The sequence below is a fragment of the Peromyscus eremicus genome, chromosome 14, assembly GCF_949786415.1.
Source record: "Peromyscus eremicus chromosome 14, PerEre_H2_v1, whole genome shotgun sequence".
Classification (NCBI taxonomy): domain Eukaryota; kingdom Metazoa; phylum Chordata; class Mammalia; order Rodentia; family Cricetidae; genus Peromyscus; species Peromyscus eremicus.
Genome location: NC_081430.1, coordinates 5,598,708 through 5,614,861, shown reverse-complemented (window position 1 = coordinate 5,614,861; position 16,154 = coordinate 5,598,708). Strand labels below are relative to the sequence as shown.

The following is a 16,154-nucleotide window of genomic DNA, read 5'->3' as shown; positions in this document are numbered from 1 at the left end:
TGTTCCAGTACAATTCACATTTCCTAAGCAAAGGCACTACAACTCTCCAGTGACTATCGTAGCTCAACATTGGAAACATGATCCTTAACTGCTGATGTCAGAGACTGTGATCAATGAAGCTTAGGAAAGGGGTAAGCCCAGGAGAAGCTTTCAGAGGCTCTCTCAGAGCCTGGTACAATGCTCTGAATGTGACTACTGCACCATTCTGTAGAACACTATGGACAGTCCTGTCAGAGCACATCTTAAAGGGACTGATATTTAAAGTATTGTTCTAAGAAATATTACACCAATTCATAGTGAGGTAATAGGTATTTATTTGATGTCTGAGCAGTCTGTGGATCTAGAATAGAACATGTCTAAAATACCAGTCAAAATATGAATTTCAAATGACATAAAATACAACTTGCTAATGGATTACTATTTTTCGATCTTTGTCTTTTGGAAAAATCACTATATAATTTTAGGTGACAGGAAAAGATAAAAGTTTCTTGAAGACTGTATAGCCAATGGTTTACCTCATAAAAGAAAAAAATAAATCCAGCTGGTTTTAACTATTCAGTAGCTCATCTATATTCCTGGAACTGGACTGCTCAATTTCTAAATTGAAATTAAAGAACAGAGATTGTAAAAACAAGACTGAGCAAGCATTTTTAAAAATAGCACATATTGCCAAATAAACTCAATGAAAGTGTTTGTTAATACTTTATTAGTATTTTCTAATGGACAGAACATAACACAAACCAAATCAAAATTTTAATCTTTGTAGTTAATAAAAATAACTGACATTCTGATGATTTCCCCTTTGTTAAGGAAGGGGAGCAGTGATAGAGCAGTTAGGCACAATTGACACTTATGTACAGTGATATGCACAGGTAATTTTCTAACAGTTAAAACCCTAAAGTGTGCTCTGTAGTTCTCCCTTATCATACAGGAGCCATGCTCCCATATGCAACATTTCTACTAATAAAGAATCTCACACGAGTGACAAAGACTTTTAAAACAAGTCCTTAATTAAGGTGCAGCAACAACGAATCCAGTTGTTGGATTAAGAAGACACAACTATATCTCAAAACATTAAAAATGTACTTATTTTACAATTACTCAAATAAACATGCATTAAATGAAAATATTGCACAAAATTAAAACTTTAGATTGTGAAATTTATGTTGTTCTTAATTTTTAAAAAATCGGTAACTTTCAGGTCACATTTAACTGTTTGATTTATTTTTCCCCCAAATATCTGCAGCACAAACTCATAGTGATCAAACTGAAATATTCAAGAATTTTTGTTTGTTTGTTTTAAATTAAGGCTAACGAAGTGCATCCATTGGTCAATGGCACAATTGTTTCCAGCAACTACATGAATACCCTAATGATAAGAAATAGTCATCTGAGTGCTATGTTTAAGTTATACAATCAAATTTTAGGTGAATAAGCTGTGATGGTTTCTAATTAGTTACATATTACCTGAAAAAAAGAATCAGAAAACCCCAAAAAATGATTAATTTTGAAGGTCCTTGCCTAAAGGCACCACTGACATAAAAGCATTCAGAAACTTAACATCGGAGGACATAACGCCTCTTCGTGTATCTGTTCTTCACACGGGCAATAAATGCACGGCATACAACATCACGAGTACATGTGGCACACTGCATTTGGCCTCTGGGTTAAATACTCTACACAGCTGGACCAAGTCACTCAACAGGCTACCTGCAGCCATACCACAGCCCTACTCTCCGCTGTGCAGACATTTCTGCTCCTGAAATATACACTCTTCTCAAAAAATTACTTTAAAAACATTTACTCAAATGGTTGTGTTTTCACTCTCTGTTCTGTTTTGGTATGATTGCAGTTGTCTTGCAGGGCTGTTAGGAGAATGTGCACTTTATATGACCTTTTGTCCCCTGGTTAACAGTCAAGTTTTCTCACTTTATATAGAAATGCATTTCACATGTACACACTAGGCTCTTGCATGAATCCTTCTGTATATACTTAGATTTATTCATGTAAAAATATAATTGAAATGGGCAGGGATATGATGTATGAACATCACTGCGCTTGTGGCCATGCTGATGCTCCCTACAGATGTGTTTGACACATCCAATTAAGCCTGGGGCCTGGGGCAGAGAGAGGGGCTGGCAGGGCAAGGACAGGATATATGGTGAGTACAAGAAATAGTTCTTCCACCAGAACTTATGTAATTCTGAAAGACATGCAACACATGCTGAATATATGCATACTACAAATATGCACAACAGCACTGATAAACATCATAGAGCTTTACAGGAAGGCTTCCCTCTGTTCACAGGCTTTCCTGGGTGGGAAGGATCTAAGTGAAAGCAAGACACGAGTATCTTGTTCCAATCTTAAAGCTCCCAAATAACTGGGATATCAGTACTCTGTCCTTTACTATGAGCACCCAAACTTTCTTTTAATACCAGGATACTGGCTCAGTGGTCTGAAAAGTAGCTTCACTATTTTAAGGTTTTAGTGTTAAATATTTTTAAAACAAAAAGAGCTGATATATCCAAACCCTTAGTCATTGGAAGTATTTAAAAGTACAGAAATCCTGCATACATGGGATATGAAGACTTCTTAATGGACAAAATGGGGGAATACTAGGAAATGTAAAGGCTTCAAAACTAGAAAAGGTATTTTGTTTCACTGATATATAAAATTATATTAGGGAGTTAAATGTATACACCAAAGGGTTTTGTGTACTAGCTTTATTTAGAATTTTACATTATGCGAAATATAAATAAAAGCATATTTTAAAAAATAGTACAGTTCTGTTTTCATTATTTATTTTCATATATGTACACATAGTAGAATTAGGCATCTGTATGTTTACATAGGACTATAAGCTCATTAATCCTTTGATTTGCTATGTCGGTAGTTACCTAAGGCATGTCTAGATCATATGATTAAAGTTATCATATGGTAACTTTTAATAGAGTACTGTTTAAATTTCCAATTTTTAGGACAGAATGTATTTGGCAGTTCTTACAATAAATAATTCCCCCTCTATATAATCAGTAATCTGTTAAAAGATTTAAAAAATTTAAACTTAGAGCTACCACATGCTTCTTCTGCACAGAATGCCAAAGGGAAAGTAGAGAGTTGAATACCTTAAGAGCAAGCTGAGCCCTTAAAGCACATAAAAATCAATGAAAATTTATACCAATGAATAATAAATCCAATCAAATTCTAGTTTTGATTGGTTCTATTTTATAGTGCTTTACACAACAAAACTGTAATTTTGGGAAAGGGTTATTTCCTATACTGAGGGCATTCTGTCACTTTTCCCAGACCTTGAAACATCTGTTCTAAAGATCACTCACCTGCTGACCCACATGATATCAAAATGCTGACAATGACCCACAAGATCACCAAGGGAAACAGACCTCTCCCAATCACGCACTGCAGTCTCCAACTATTAACCAAACTAGTGACCTCTGACCCATTGCTTTGTGCTTCCCTTAGCACTCATACATACACTCTGGCACTTCGTCACTGGTAGAGAATGCTGATTTGTTTGGAACAGAAGAGAGCAACTCCATTCTTGAATGAGATGGGGGCAGTATCCTCTCAATGTTGCAAATTATGCACCAAATCATTTAAGACACAGGAATCTCTCTTGGTGTTGGCTGGGTTACAGATGAGCATGAGAAGACCCAGTCTTATGGATGTACTAGTGATTTGTTGAGACACTGAAAGACTGTTGTAGACGCAACAGTATGTGAGTTATACCCCGAAGAGCTGTCCACACTATCAGTCCTGGACAAGAAGAACACCAGCTTTACATGCTGGAGTGTCACCTTTTCTGTAAAGAAGGCGCTTGAGTACTTTGAAGTTTCTGTTTATATTTCTGCATCTGCTTTGACCTTGAATGAAGTTTGTTGAAAAGTTCACGGAATTTATACTGTGGAAATAAGGTTTCTAAAAAGCCTTCTAAGAAGACATACACCATTCTCCTATTTAACTGGTTGTGCTGAAACATTTCAAAAACACGAAGAATACCTTTCCGTGTTGTTTCAGCTCCAATAATGTGCTTCAGTTCATCTGTATGAAGTAGAGAAAAACATACAAATTCATTCTTCAGAAAAAGGAAATACATGCCTAAACGATGACCATAAATCAAGACTCTACAAAGCATACAGCAGAGCAACTCATAAACAGCAGATATTCAGTTCATGAGCTATGTATAACAGTCTAAAGCCTCTGCGAATCTGCATCCAGCATCATCTACCCACTAACACTAAAGACACAAAGACAACAAGACAGAGCAAAGTAAAGAACCATACTCCCAGGTTTCATTTCACAGTCACAATCCTACTTCTTATTTCCATGCAATACTCACTCTCCCCACCAACCACTGAACCAAGATCTCAATAATCAATATCCTTATAGTTATACAGATTTGTAAGACTTTAGTAAGATGTTCACGGTGTGGAGATGTTTACAGTGAAATAACAAGAAAATGTCCTTTGCAGAAACAATGACTGTAGCAGATTTTGTTACTTGGACAAGACAAGGATGGGGACAAGGAAATTAAGGATTATCCCTGGTAAACAAAACTTAAAAAAACAAATCAGAAGTAAATAAAAAGTGGTAAGAAATGAGAGTAGAGAAATGTGGCTGAAGTTAAAAACTCCTGTACAAGAAAGTAAAGAATGGAAAAGCTGCCAGGTGGTGGTGCCCTTTTTCCGTGAATCCCAGGACTCTGGAGGCAGAGGCAGGTGGATTTCTGTGAGTTTAAGGCCAGCCTGGTCTACAGAGTGAGTTCCAGGACAGCCAGGGCTGTTACACAGAGAAACCCTGTCTCAAAAAACAGAAACAAACAAACAAAAATAATGGAAAAGTTGTCATGACTATGAGGTCAAGTAAGTGTGGAGCTTACATGAACACCACCAAAGTACCACAGATAGAACACTGGATAACTGCATACGAGTGTCTTGGAACTATTCATAAATGCCCCAAGAATAAAACAAACCAGTATTTTGCTGTTAGAAAGAAACAGAAAAATTTAGCAGTTTGCAGACTTAGAATCTATAATATTAAATAAGCAAGGTCACACAATCACAGAGAGAGAAAAAAACCCTGTGTTATCCCTCATACGTGGAATCTAGTTAATAATGTATATATATGTAAACAAAGGTACATGTCTGTACTACCTAACATGTAAAACAAGAAAGGCTAAATATTAGATGAGGAAAGGCTGAAAGCGGGTAATAGACATGAGGTATGAAAGATGATATAAAGCTGTTTTTCTAGTTCTAATTCTGCTGTGGATTTTTCTTTTTGTTGTAGATAAATGCATAAAAACATATTCAATAGTGAAAGAACAGCTATTCTAACTGTACAGAAATTCAGTGAAATGTATAGACTCTGGATCTGGTTAATTTTGGTGTATGACGTTTACTTGCAAAGTTTTTAATATTAAATTTTTAAAAACATACAAAAACTTGTAACTCCCAAAAAGTCTGTATCTAAGCAGAGATACACTATAATTTAGCACAAATATGTGACTCTACTACAAAACATAGGATTAAGTATACATAAAAATCAGTTTTCATCTACCCTCAACTTCTTTAGGTCTTCTTCACAGCAAGGCCTTCCCTGGTAATTCTCTCTGCAGCTGAACTCACCTGCCATGGCCTCTTCTCTTCTGCTGTATTACTGTTCTCTTTAGATCTGATCACTATCTAACACACTATGTTTATTTCTTTGTTTTGTCTGTTGGTTCCCCCTCAAAGAACAGCAGCTTTAGGAAAGGAAAGCAATGTGCACAAACGCCTGGCACACAATTTGGTCCAGGTCCCATGCGTACCTATGTGACTAAGAGTTCCTGCGGCTGTGTCGGCCACAGCACAAACTGCTTTACTGGGACACTGAGGAACAGCCTAAGTTACTGTTTCTTTTAATTTTTCCAAAGTGCCATTTCTTTACTTTATGCCACCATATTTAACCACATATGGGAAAGTAACAGCAATGTGGCAGATTTCTAACTTAAGATAGAAAACTAAACACTGAAAAATCTAATTTTAAGTCATAAAAAAAGTCAGGCATACTAGCTTATGCTCGTGTCTTTAATCCCAGGACTGGGAGGCTGAAGCAGCCTTACACTGAGGTCAAGGTCAGTAGGGGCTACACAGTTGTATCAGACCACTGTGTGAGACTCCACCTCAAAAATTAGAAAATGAAGGAAAGAAACAAAGTTAAATTGTAAGCAGAAAAGCAGGTAACAACAGATGAAAGAACTTATAAATCCATCTTGTCCATTCCCTATATCCACAATTAAAACAGAGGTACAATATATCTAGGCATTTATTTACAGCTTTGCATTTTTAAAGATACTTGTGACACAGGGACAAAACTACCATCTCCTTCTCCAGGCCATAAAAGCCCACTGGTCACAGGCTCTCTTTATGAGAGAAAAATAAAGGACAAGTAAATCTATGTTAATGCAGTATCACAAATAGATACTCAAATAAGAACAACAGAATACTCAGTTATGTGTTAATAAGGATTAATAATTGATCTATCAGTTAACTGCATGTAAATGGACATGCATTCTAAGTTAAACATTCTTTCTGAAAAATTCAAATTTCACTTTGTTTTTTAAGATGGGTCTCATGTAAACCAGGCTAGTCAAGTGTTAGGATTCAAAGCATGTGCTGTGACGCCTACTATATGCAGTGCTCGGGATCTCTTCGGCTTTGTGCATGCTAGGCAAGCTCTCTGCCAATGAGCTACATCCTCAGCCATACTCATGCCTTTCTTTAAAACAACAACAACAGAAAAAACAACAGGCTGTCCCCTAGGCCATGGCCTACTAGTCCCAAGTCACACTCATATTTGTATCAGCCCATCCATCTGTCATGTTGTCTTTACATAATTTTCAAAACGTTTCAAAGCAGCAGAGTAAGCTTTTTATCATTCGAAGATGAGTCAGAATTCTGATACTCACTAACTACAAATCTTGGGTCAGTGACTTGGAGCTGTTTCCTCATACACAAAATGATAAAGTTAATAGTGACTTGTTTCAAAGGGCTGTTAAGAGGATTTGTGAGCAGGTATGAGAAATGCCTCGCATAGTACCCAGTAGATAGTAAGCCATCATCTGGCAGTCAGTATAATAACAAAAATGAGCTAAACTAGCATAGTGTCAATGTCAAAAAGTCAGAAGAAATACAAATAAATCAAATTTTAATCAAATGTGTTCACTTACCTGGCATAACTGCAAATAATTTTGTTTTTCCTGCAATTCTTGTTCTCATTCGGATAGCTTTATCTCTGCATGGAACAGTCTCTGCTAAAATGCCATTGGGCCAAAATGCATCTCTATTTAAGAAAATTAAATAATATTTGTAAGTAGTTTCATTTTCTAATGGTAATAGTTGATAACTTTATTACAAACTGCTAAGAAATAAAATATTCAAACCAAGATAGCATTTCTAAAATTTTACATAGACAGTAACAAACATTATCTAAGAGCAGTATTCAATTTAGGCATAAAAGAATATAGACACAAAAAAGCAGCAGGTAAGTTCTTGCTCCCCAGTACTTCACAAACACTAATAAAATGGAGTATGTGGATCAACACATGACAGACATTTAAACTCCAGAGTGGGTGTGTGCTAAGTCAACATCTTATTCAAATCCACCCACAGAGCTCCGAACTTGGAAAGCCTCTCTCGGCCATGGCATTCCCATTCCCATCTAACTCAACCAGCATGAGTCTCAAGCTGATGCCTATGATGTATTTGCCATCTTCTAAGGATTTCAATCCTGCTTCTTGTTGTCTGGCCCAAGGGGACCTGGATTGAAAAAGAGAAACGAGGCTCTCTAGAAGACCAGAGTCCACCTTTGACCCTGAGGCATCCTGTCAATACTGTCTTCTACAGATATGTAGAAGCCCCACCCATTGCTATTGGACATGCCTGCAGAGAAATCATCTTAATGTGCACTAGAAACACCTTGGCTGTAAGGAGATAAAACCATCTTTGTTGTGAAGACCTTCTACCTGTTAAGACAATCCAAACATCTCTAGAGAAAGGATCCACATGGGGTTAAACTTCTCCAGCTGAGTGAAATCTACACTCAAGGCTGAGAATCACTGCTACAGGATTCACTGGCCCTAACTAAATGAACACACCAGGGCCGGTAGTCAGACTCTGGAAACAATACAGTACAAAAGGGAGAAACTTAGCTTCTGATCAGAAAAGAGCTTCCTCCTTTTCTATCCCCAGAGCCTTTGGGCAAACTACTTTCCTTCTCTAACCCTCTACTGTCTCACAGCCAAGTGAAAGCAAAAGGCACACCTGATGAAAAGGATATAAAATCAGGGAGAAGCAAGTCAGTACAACATTGACAGTTCCCTTCTTAACCCATCCTTACACCTCAAGTACCGATGTGAGGAACCCCTATGCATTGTCTATCGTAACACTTACAGAGGGCTCACTTCTCTATTTGCTTTCTGTGCTCTTCTGAAGAAACTGCATCTTATCTCTCTTCGGTGACTGACAGAGTGCTCTGAACACATTTTGCAATATAAACTTAAAAATTACTGTGTTAATGTTGTTTTATTTGTACTGTCCTCAAACATTAAAGATTAATGTATCAGATACAATTTTCTAAACTCTTCACTTAGTGATTTCTATGATAAAAAACGTTAAGTTTATGAAACAGGGTTTTCAAGTGCCCAGGCTGGCACCTGAATTCACAACACAGTCAAGACTAATCTTCAACCTCTGATCCTCTTGCCTCTACCTCAAATCCCACCAGGCCCAGCTTTCTAATACTATTTCAGTGATCTTAAAGCTGTTCTATGTGATAAAATCTCACCTATCATTTTAAAAATGTTCCCTCTGCATCTTTGCTAGTCTGGTTTAGAAAAGTCAATAGCTCCACAGAACAGAGGCTTATGTATTCTAATTATCATGTGTGCATATGCATGGTAGGTATATCTGGGGGAGTGGGCACAGGGGCCACAGTACACATGGAGGTCAGAGGACAGATGCAGAGGAGCAGACTCCTCCGTCACCTTTATGTGGACTCAGAAGATCAAACTCAAGTCGCCAGGCTGGTGTGCCAAGTGCCTTTACTGTTCAAATTATCTCACCAGCCCCAAATATGTATTATAAGTCTCATAAGTCGTTGTTCATCCAAACCAGTGTTAAGACCAGGAAAGAAACAAAACCATTAAGTTAAAAGACAAGTACGTATAGCAATGCTAAACTCAGTACTATGTCTTAAGATATACCTGAAACGCTTCACCGAGTCAGCTACTTGTTCGGGTGAGGTCATCCAGTCAACATGGTCAACTATTTTTCTGAAAGTTAAGAAATTTGAAAGAGTAAGCTTAAAGTCTTAGCAGGCAAATACAACTGACACAAGTCTCACAGTAACACTTTGAGTGGAGATGAGCTTCTTCTGAGAAGAGGAAAGCTAACGATCTTTAAAAGCTCCAAGGAAAAAGTCCTGATAACACTGAGCCATTCACTTAGGGAAGCGAAGTTTACGGACAGTGACATCGGCTCTAAGGAAGCAGAACAGCTACCTGTTAATAGTGTCACCATATGTGGCTCTAATAAGCTGCTGGAGCAGGTTCTTGATATTCCTTCGCAGCCACTGGTTTCTCTCTTTTAAATCAAACACCTCATCCATCAGAAGAAGCATTACCCTAAGTGGAATATTGTCATCCACCTGGAAACAAAATGAGACATAAAAATCAGGATCACTGTTTAGCTTCGTACTGTGAATGACTATTTGTACTGAACGAACAGCAACCACCTAAGATGTCAGAGAGTATATGACATTAGAGTCTTCAGAAGATGACACTGCATTTTAATTCAGAAAAAAAAACGTGTCTAACAGGTACTTTTATAGAACACAGAATTTTACAATCCTGCGATGTTAAGTAAATTCTAAGGTTGTAGTTTTAAAAAAGCTTCTCAAAGTCGATTCATGATGATAATCTTACAGAAATATGATTTAGTTCTAACTTTTAGCACTCTGGTAATATAATATTAAAATAGATAATTATTTTCTGGTAATATTTTTTCATAAAATAAAAAGTATTTTGGCCAGGTGGTGGTGGCACATGCCTTTAATCCCAGAACTTGGGAGGCAGAGGCAGGTGAATCTCTGAGTTCAAGGCCAGCCTGGTCTATAGAGTGAGTTCCAGGATAGCCAGGGCTATACAGAGAAACCTTGCTTCTTAAAAAAACAAACAAACAAAAACCAGAATAAAAGTATACTTATTATCTATATTTAAACAGATGAAACAAACAATGTTTTGCTTAATTAAGATGTTTTATGTGTGTGTGTGTGTGTGTGTGTGTGTGTGTGTGTGTGTGTGTATATGTGCGCACACACATATATATACAACTATTTTCAGGGAAAAAGAAGTTAAAGCACAACCCATTAAGTAATTAAACTATCATTATAAAATGAACAATTTATGGAAATTTTATGCTTCAATTGGTACAGTTAATATTATGTTATTAATATTAATATATTTTATATAATTGGTATAATTAATTAGTGAATACAGTTAGCAAACCTAGAAGAATTTAATTAATACACCTAAAGCTACTATAATTTTTGCAGACTTTTTACCACATATTGCTCTGTTTGGGCATTTTTTATCTTACTGACCTTTTGCTTGTACATTATGGTTTCCAATTTTGTGTTTTTATGGCTTTGGGGTTTTGTGCATGTGTGGGTTTCTTGTGTTTTTTATTTTTTAAAAAATTCTGGGTTTTGTTTGTTTGCCTGTTTGTTTTCTAAAGAAAGAAAGGGAACATAGGTTGTGGAGTTGGGTGGGTGGATTGTAGAAGGACCTAGGACAAGTCGGGAAAGGGAAATATATGATCAGAATATGTTATATGGAAAGTTTTTATCAGTTAGAAAAGAAAAAGGAAATTAATATACTTTAATCATGAAAGCCTTCATACAATAGTGCAAAATAATAATTAAAAACCAGCTGGAATGCTTTTATGTGAAAAATTATGCATACCAGTAGAAAATTGTTACTGATTTAGAACTATATGTAATGGCTGATCATTTTATAATTTTTGATAGTTTGATACTCCTTTCCCTCAATTCTGTAACTTAAATAATGAGAAAAGGCATGGGTTTTAAAGTTTTACTACTACGTTGCAAGCATTTGATTAGTATAGTTTTTATGCCATGAATGGACAGTTTATAACTTAAACACACAGCGGGGAGAGTGACTCATTTCATTATTATGGTAGAAGAAATACTGCTCAATTATGTGATTAAAATAACAACATAAGTTTGCTAACAAGACAGTACGAAAAAAAGTTAAACTATAAAATCCACATAAAAGATGCTTACAGATATTGTTAAACTCATGAAATATTCTAAAATGACCTTGAAGAAGCAAAAAAACATAATCAAGACAGTTTATTGTAAACTAATCAATCTGGAAACTGAGAAAGGAAATTGTAACTTTAAGATAAATCTGTCTAAGAGGCCAGAGCTGAAACAGATTCAAAAACACACAAAAACTGAATCACACATATAATATGTAAGATAAGGAAAAAAACAAAATAGTGGCTAAGATGGACTTCCAGAAAATGGTGCTTAGGCCAGCTGAATGCTTATCCAATCTACACATACAATTAATCACAGACAGAGTGCAGATTTAAATGCTTCCATGGTAAAGCGAGAGAGCCTGTAAAGGAAAACCACAGGGCAGCATCACTGTGACCCTAAGGTAGGCCAATCTACATAGAGTAAGTACATTGGGGGGGCATTTCAGATATACACACATACACATGCACACATAAAGTAAAGAAAGAACTCATACTCAGATTCTATGCAGCATCCACGCTAATAAAACACACAAAAGCAAAGACAGCTGAGCCAATAGGAAAATGAGTAAAAGATCTAGATACCCATAAGGCCACTGAATTAAATTCACGTAATTAAAGGAGGCCAACATACATGAATCTACATGAAGCACAACCACGACTTAAGGCCGAGTCACAGAGATACAAATGTTGGCTCTCGGCAACATGCAGACCATGAAAACTCTCGTGTGCTGCTGGTGACAACGAACGCGGCACAGTCAGTTCTGGAAAAGTATTTAGTAGCACATGCTAAAGTTTAATTTATAGAATTCACATATATTTTCTGACTTAGGAATTGAATTTCTAGGTAGAAGAATGTGTATATCTTTTTCAATTTTAAGATATGGACTAAAATGTTTCTAGAGTTCTATGCACAATCCGACACACAAACTTACCAGATTCAATCCACATATTACACAGACACAAACACTGAGAGAGACAACGACAGGACACAGAAGACCCTCACAAAGCTCAACAACAACAGACAGACTAAGGAAGTACACCCTGTGGAGTTTCATTACCAAGTACAGAGTCTGAAGACCAGGGGAAAGAGTGGTAAATCCATGGTAGAGGAGAAGGTTATAACAGCAAGGGAGGATTTGGTTTGTAGGGCCCTGATAATTTCTATTTCTTTGTTTGTTTTTTTAAATTAAGAGTGTTGATATCAGAAACATGTTCAGTCCATAAGAATTCACCATGCTTAACCCGATATGGGAATCTGAACGAATGAAACATGCACATTTATTAAAAAAGTCTGCCAAACATATTAAAATAAAATTACAGAATAAAAATTAACTCACATTATCATCAAGTTGAGCTGAGACTCGACAATGTTCAGGATCTGAATCAGTCTTTGTAATTAAAGGAGGCACCTATACATTTAAAGTAATAAAAAGTTAACACAGTAGCACAGTGAAATAACCTAACACCACCATAAACCAAAACAAACACCAGCATTTGATTTGATTTTTGGTGCAACATATTAACAAAGCTTAACATTCTAAATTTTAAACTCAACACGGTCAGGGAACAGCGCTGCAGTCTGCTTTTACTTTAAGACCTCGTGAAAGTATGTTAACAGGTTTAAGCAATTAACCAATTATTTGATGATCAGGAAGAAGGAAAAACCAGTGTTAGCTGAAAAACATCTGGAAACAGAGCACGTATTTTAAAGCCCGGGAAGGTCTGATGATGTTTTCTGCTCCAGGTCATATGAGGTAGGACCAGCAGAAGGAGTACTGCCACTCATTTCAATGTTTCACTTTTCCACAGACACATGTAAGGACAAAGCACCACTGAAAGGACAATGTTTAACAGAAAAGGAACTCTAACATTAAGGAAAATCTGTGTTCAATAAATATGTGTACATGTCATTCATAATCGCATGGAATTAGATATTACCTATGTTTACAACAACTCAAGTGTTAGGTTTATGCTTTGTCTTTTACAGCTTTGATAACATCCTTAAAAAACAACTATGTCAAAATTATTTTAAAAGTGTAAGTTAAAAATGCAACAAAGGTATTCGGTAGAACCCCACTGTCTAGGAATGTAATAAGAAAGCTTCCTGTCACTTCTGTACCACCCAGGGGTATGCACATGAGGACACACCCGCACACTGACTAGGGAAGGACCTCCCTTGACTTTGATCTGATGGGCCTCCACTGTTTGAATCAGGAGAAATTGAGTGAATATTAAGTATAACTCATTTACAAGTACAACTTATCTATTTGCAAAGAAATCTACACCATGAAGAATCAAAATAGCTCAGTGTAATAAGTTGATACAAAATATTAACTGTTAATTTTAAATATTTATTATAAATGAATTTTTAAAAATCTACCACAACAGATTGATGAAAGGATTTTTTAGTGTCAGTTTCTGACATAAATTTTCCCCTTTAGCTTTTCTTTTTTATAGATGTATGTCTGAAAATTTGGGGAAGTAGCTCAATACATTTTAGCTGACATAACAACAATTTCCTTTACATACCACTGGGAATCCTCTTACCTTAAAGAACGACTGCTTTATGTCTTGACCTAACCTCTCTGACATTCTGCCTACGTTGTCTGACATTTTTGTCACTCCCTCTGCCAAGCTATCAGGAAGGGATTTTACTGCATTTGAAACATTCCTCATAGAGTTGCGAAGTGGATTTACAAAAGTGTCCATCTAAAGTGAAAAAGAAATTATATTCAGATCAGTTACACAACTCAGAGGCAAAGAAAATATAGAGTGCAACCATGGGAAGAGGAAATGATTTTCTAGTCAACGATATGCCATTCATTGCATTTAAAAAATTATACACACACACACACACACACACACACACACAAAAACCAACTGTTGACTTGGTGCACCTTAAAATATATCTTGATAATGCATATACACGATTTTAAAGTTTGACTGGGGAAGACAGTGTTAAGACAGGAACATAAGCCTTCATTGTTTACTTACTGAAGGAATTCTGAATACCTTCCCAAATAAATATTGATGCAAATAGAATTAACCACTGCATACTTCCACCATAATCCAAAGCAATGGTGAGATATTTGCCATAGCATGAGACATGTGCCAAAGAGCTACAGAGAGTTGGACTAGCCAAGAGAGAGAAGTTCGCTGAGGTAAGCAAAGCCAGAAGGGTGGGGTCACCTAGGCCTTTTGACACCAGACATGGAACTACAGCTACCAGATTTGTAGCTTCCCTCCTGAATTTTGGTCTTGCTTTGGTCCAGCATTTCCTCACTATTCCTCCAACTTTCCCTTCTGGAATGGTGATGTATATTGTGTGAAATTACATGTTGGAAGTTTGTTATTTACTTTTTAATATTTATGGGCGTTTACAGTTAAGAGACTGCCTTGAGACTCAGAAGAGCCTTTGGACTTTGTGTTCAGATGTGAAAGACTATGGAGACTAAATGCATTTTGTATTATGTATGGCCACAAGCCTATGGGGGACAGAGAGTGGAATGTGATGGTCTGAGTGAGAATGGGCCATATATTTGAACACTGTGTCCACAGATGGTGGACTGTTTGGGATTTGTTGGGGAATGGGCGTTGAGGTTCACAGAGTCATGCCATTTGCAGTGTGCTCTCTGCCTCCTACTTGTAGATCAGATACAAGCTCTCAGCTGTCCCTGACGCCATGCCTTTGCTCTGACACCGTGGACTTTAGCCCTCTGACACCATATGCTCCATAAACTCTTTAATCAAAAGTTGCATTGGTGTTTTATCACAGCAACAGAAAAGTAAGACAGCCACCAATAAAGCTGCTATGCTTTATGGAATACTCAACCTTAATCAAGAACACACAGGTAGAATAACTTATTTATTTACTTATATTGTTGCTGCTGCTTTGTTTTCAAGACAGGGTTTCACTGTGCAACCCTGGCTGTCCTGGAACTCTCTCTGTAGACCACGGTGGCCTGGAACTCAGTGATCTGCCTGCTTCTGCCTCCTGAGTGCTGGGTACTAAAGGCTTGTGCCACCATGTCCAGCCTGATATGCAGGATTCTAAGAAAGGACCTTATGAGAATATCTATCAAATATCTATCACATTTAAGACACACAAATAATGAGAAAACTGCAACATTTAATATAATGTAATATTCACTAAAGAGAATTTCATAAGCATAAGAGTCCATCTTATGATTACTTCTACAAATACAGGTTTTATTTAAAAACAGACCTAGAAAGTGTTCTGAAATATTCTGAAAACAGACAAAAAACAAACTTTCAAACCACGAGGCACAAGAGTAAATCATGGAGGCCAGTGCAAGCACACCGAACCCATACAGCTGTCTGTTCTTTAAGGTGCCATCTCGACTCAGTTCTCTGTTCTAGTAGCACAACATACAATGGAATTTTAACTTAAATTTATACTTCTCACTATGGGCAAAATTGTGATTTCGCATCACAATGTAACAGTAGAAAAGGTACATCTAAGTGAGAGAAAGGCTGCTTGGCAATTATTCTATTAATTGTTCTACAGATTTTTTTTTTAAAAGAAATAGGGAAAAGTAATAGTCTCTAAGATAACTTCTTAAGTTGTGGAAAGTCTCTCATAAAATGCTTATAGATGAATCTAATGGCCACTTAGGAGATTCTTTAGACTTTATTAAAAATTAAAAATATAAATGCAATTAACATATATGTACTACTGCTGATTATTTAAAAAGACAATGTATATTTATCATAGAATTTCTTTTATCTCAGAAGACTTATCAATTCTTCTGTTAAAATTAAAATAATCATAAAACAGAAAATAAGGAA

The 16,154-nt window shown here is 36.5% G+C and overlaps 1 protein-coding gene across 3 annotated transcripts in view; it reads right to left on the bottom strand.

Moving 5' to 3' along the window:
- Positions 1–2,711: 2,711 nt before the first annotated feature.
- Snx13 (sorting nexin 13) overlaps positions 2,712–16,154 on the bottom strand; it is a 100,522-nt gene continuing 87,079 nt past the window's right edge. For all 3 annotated transcript variants that reach the window (XM_059279668.1, XM_059279669.1, XM_059279671.1), the window contains 6 exons: positions 13,893–14,054; positions 12,683–12,754; positions 9,563–9,708; positions 9,266–9,334; positions 7,232–7,344; positions 2,712–4,062 (listed from right to left, as the gene is read on the bottom strand). In XM_059279668.1, the coding sequence (XP_059135651.1) occupies positions 3,815–4,062; positions 7,232–7,344; positions 9,266–9,334; positions 9,563–9,708; positions 12,683–12,754; positions 13,893–14,054 (810 nt within the window). In that variant the 3' untranslated portion in view covers positions 2,712–3,814. The remainder of the gene's footprint in view (positions 4,063–7,231; positions 7,345–9,265; positions 9,335–9,562; positions 9,709–12,682; positions 12,755–13,892; positions 14,055–16,154) is intronic.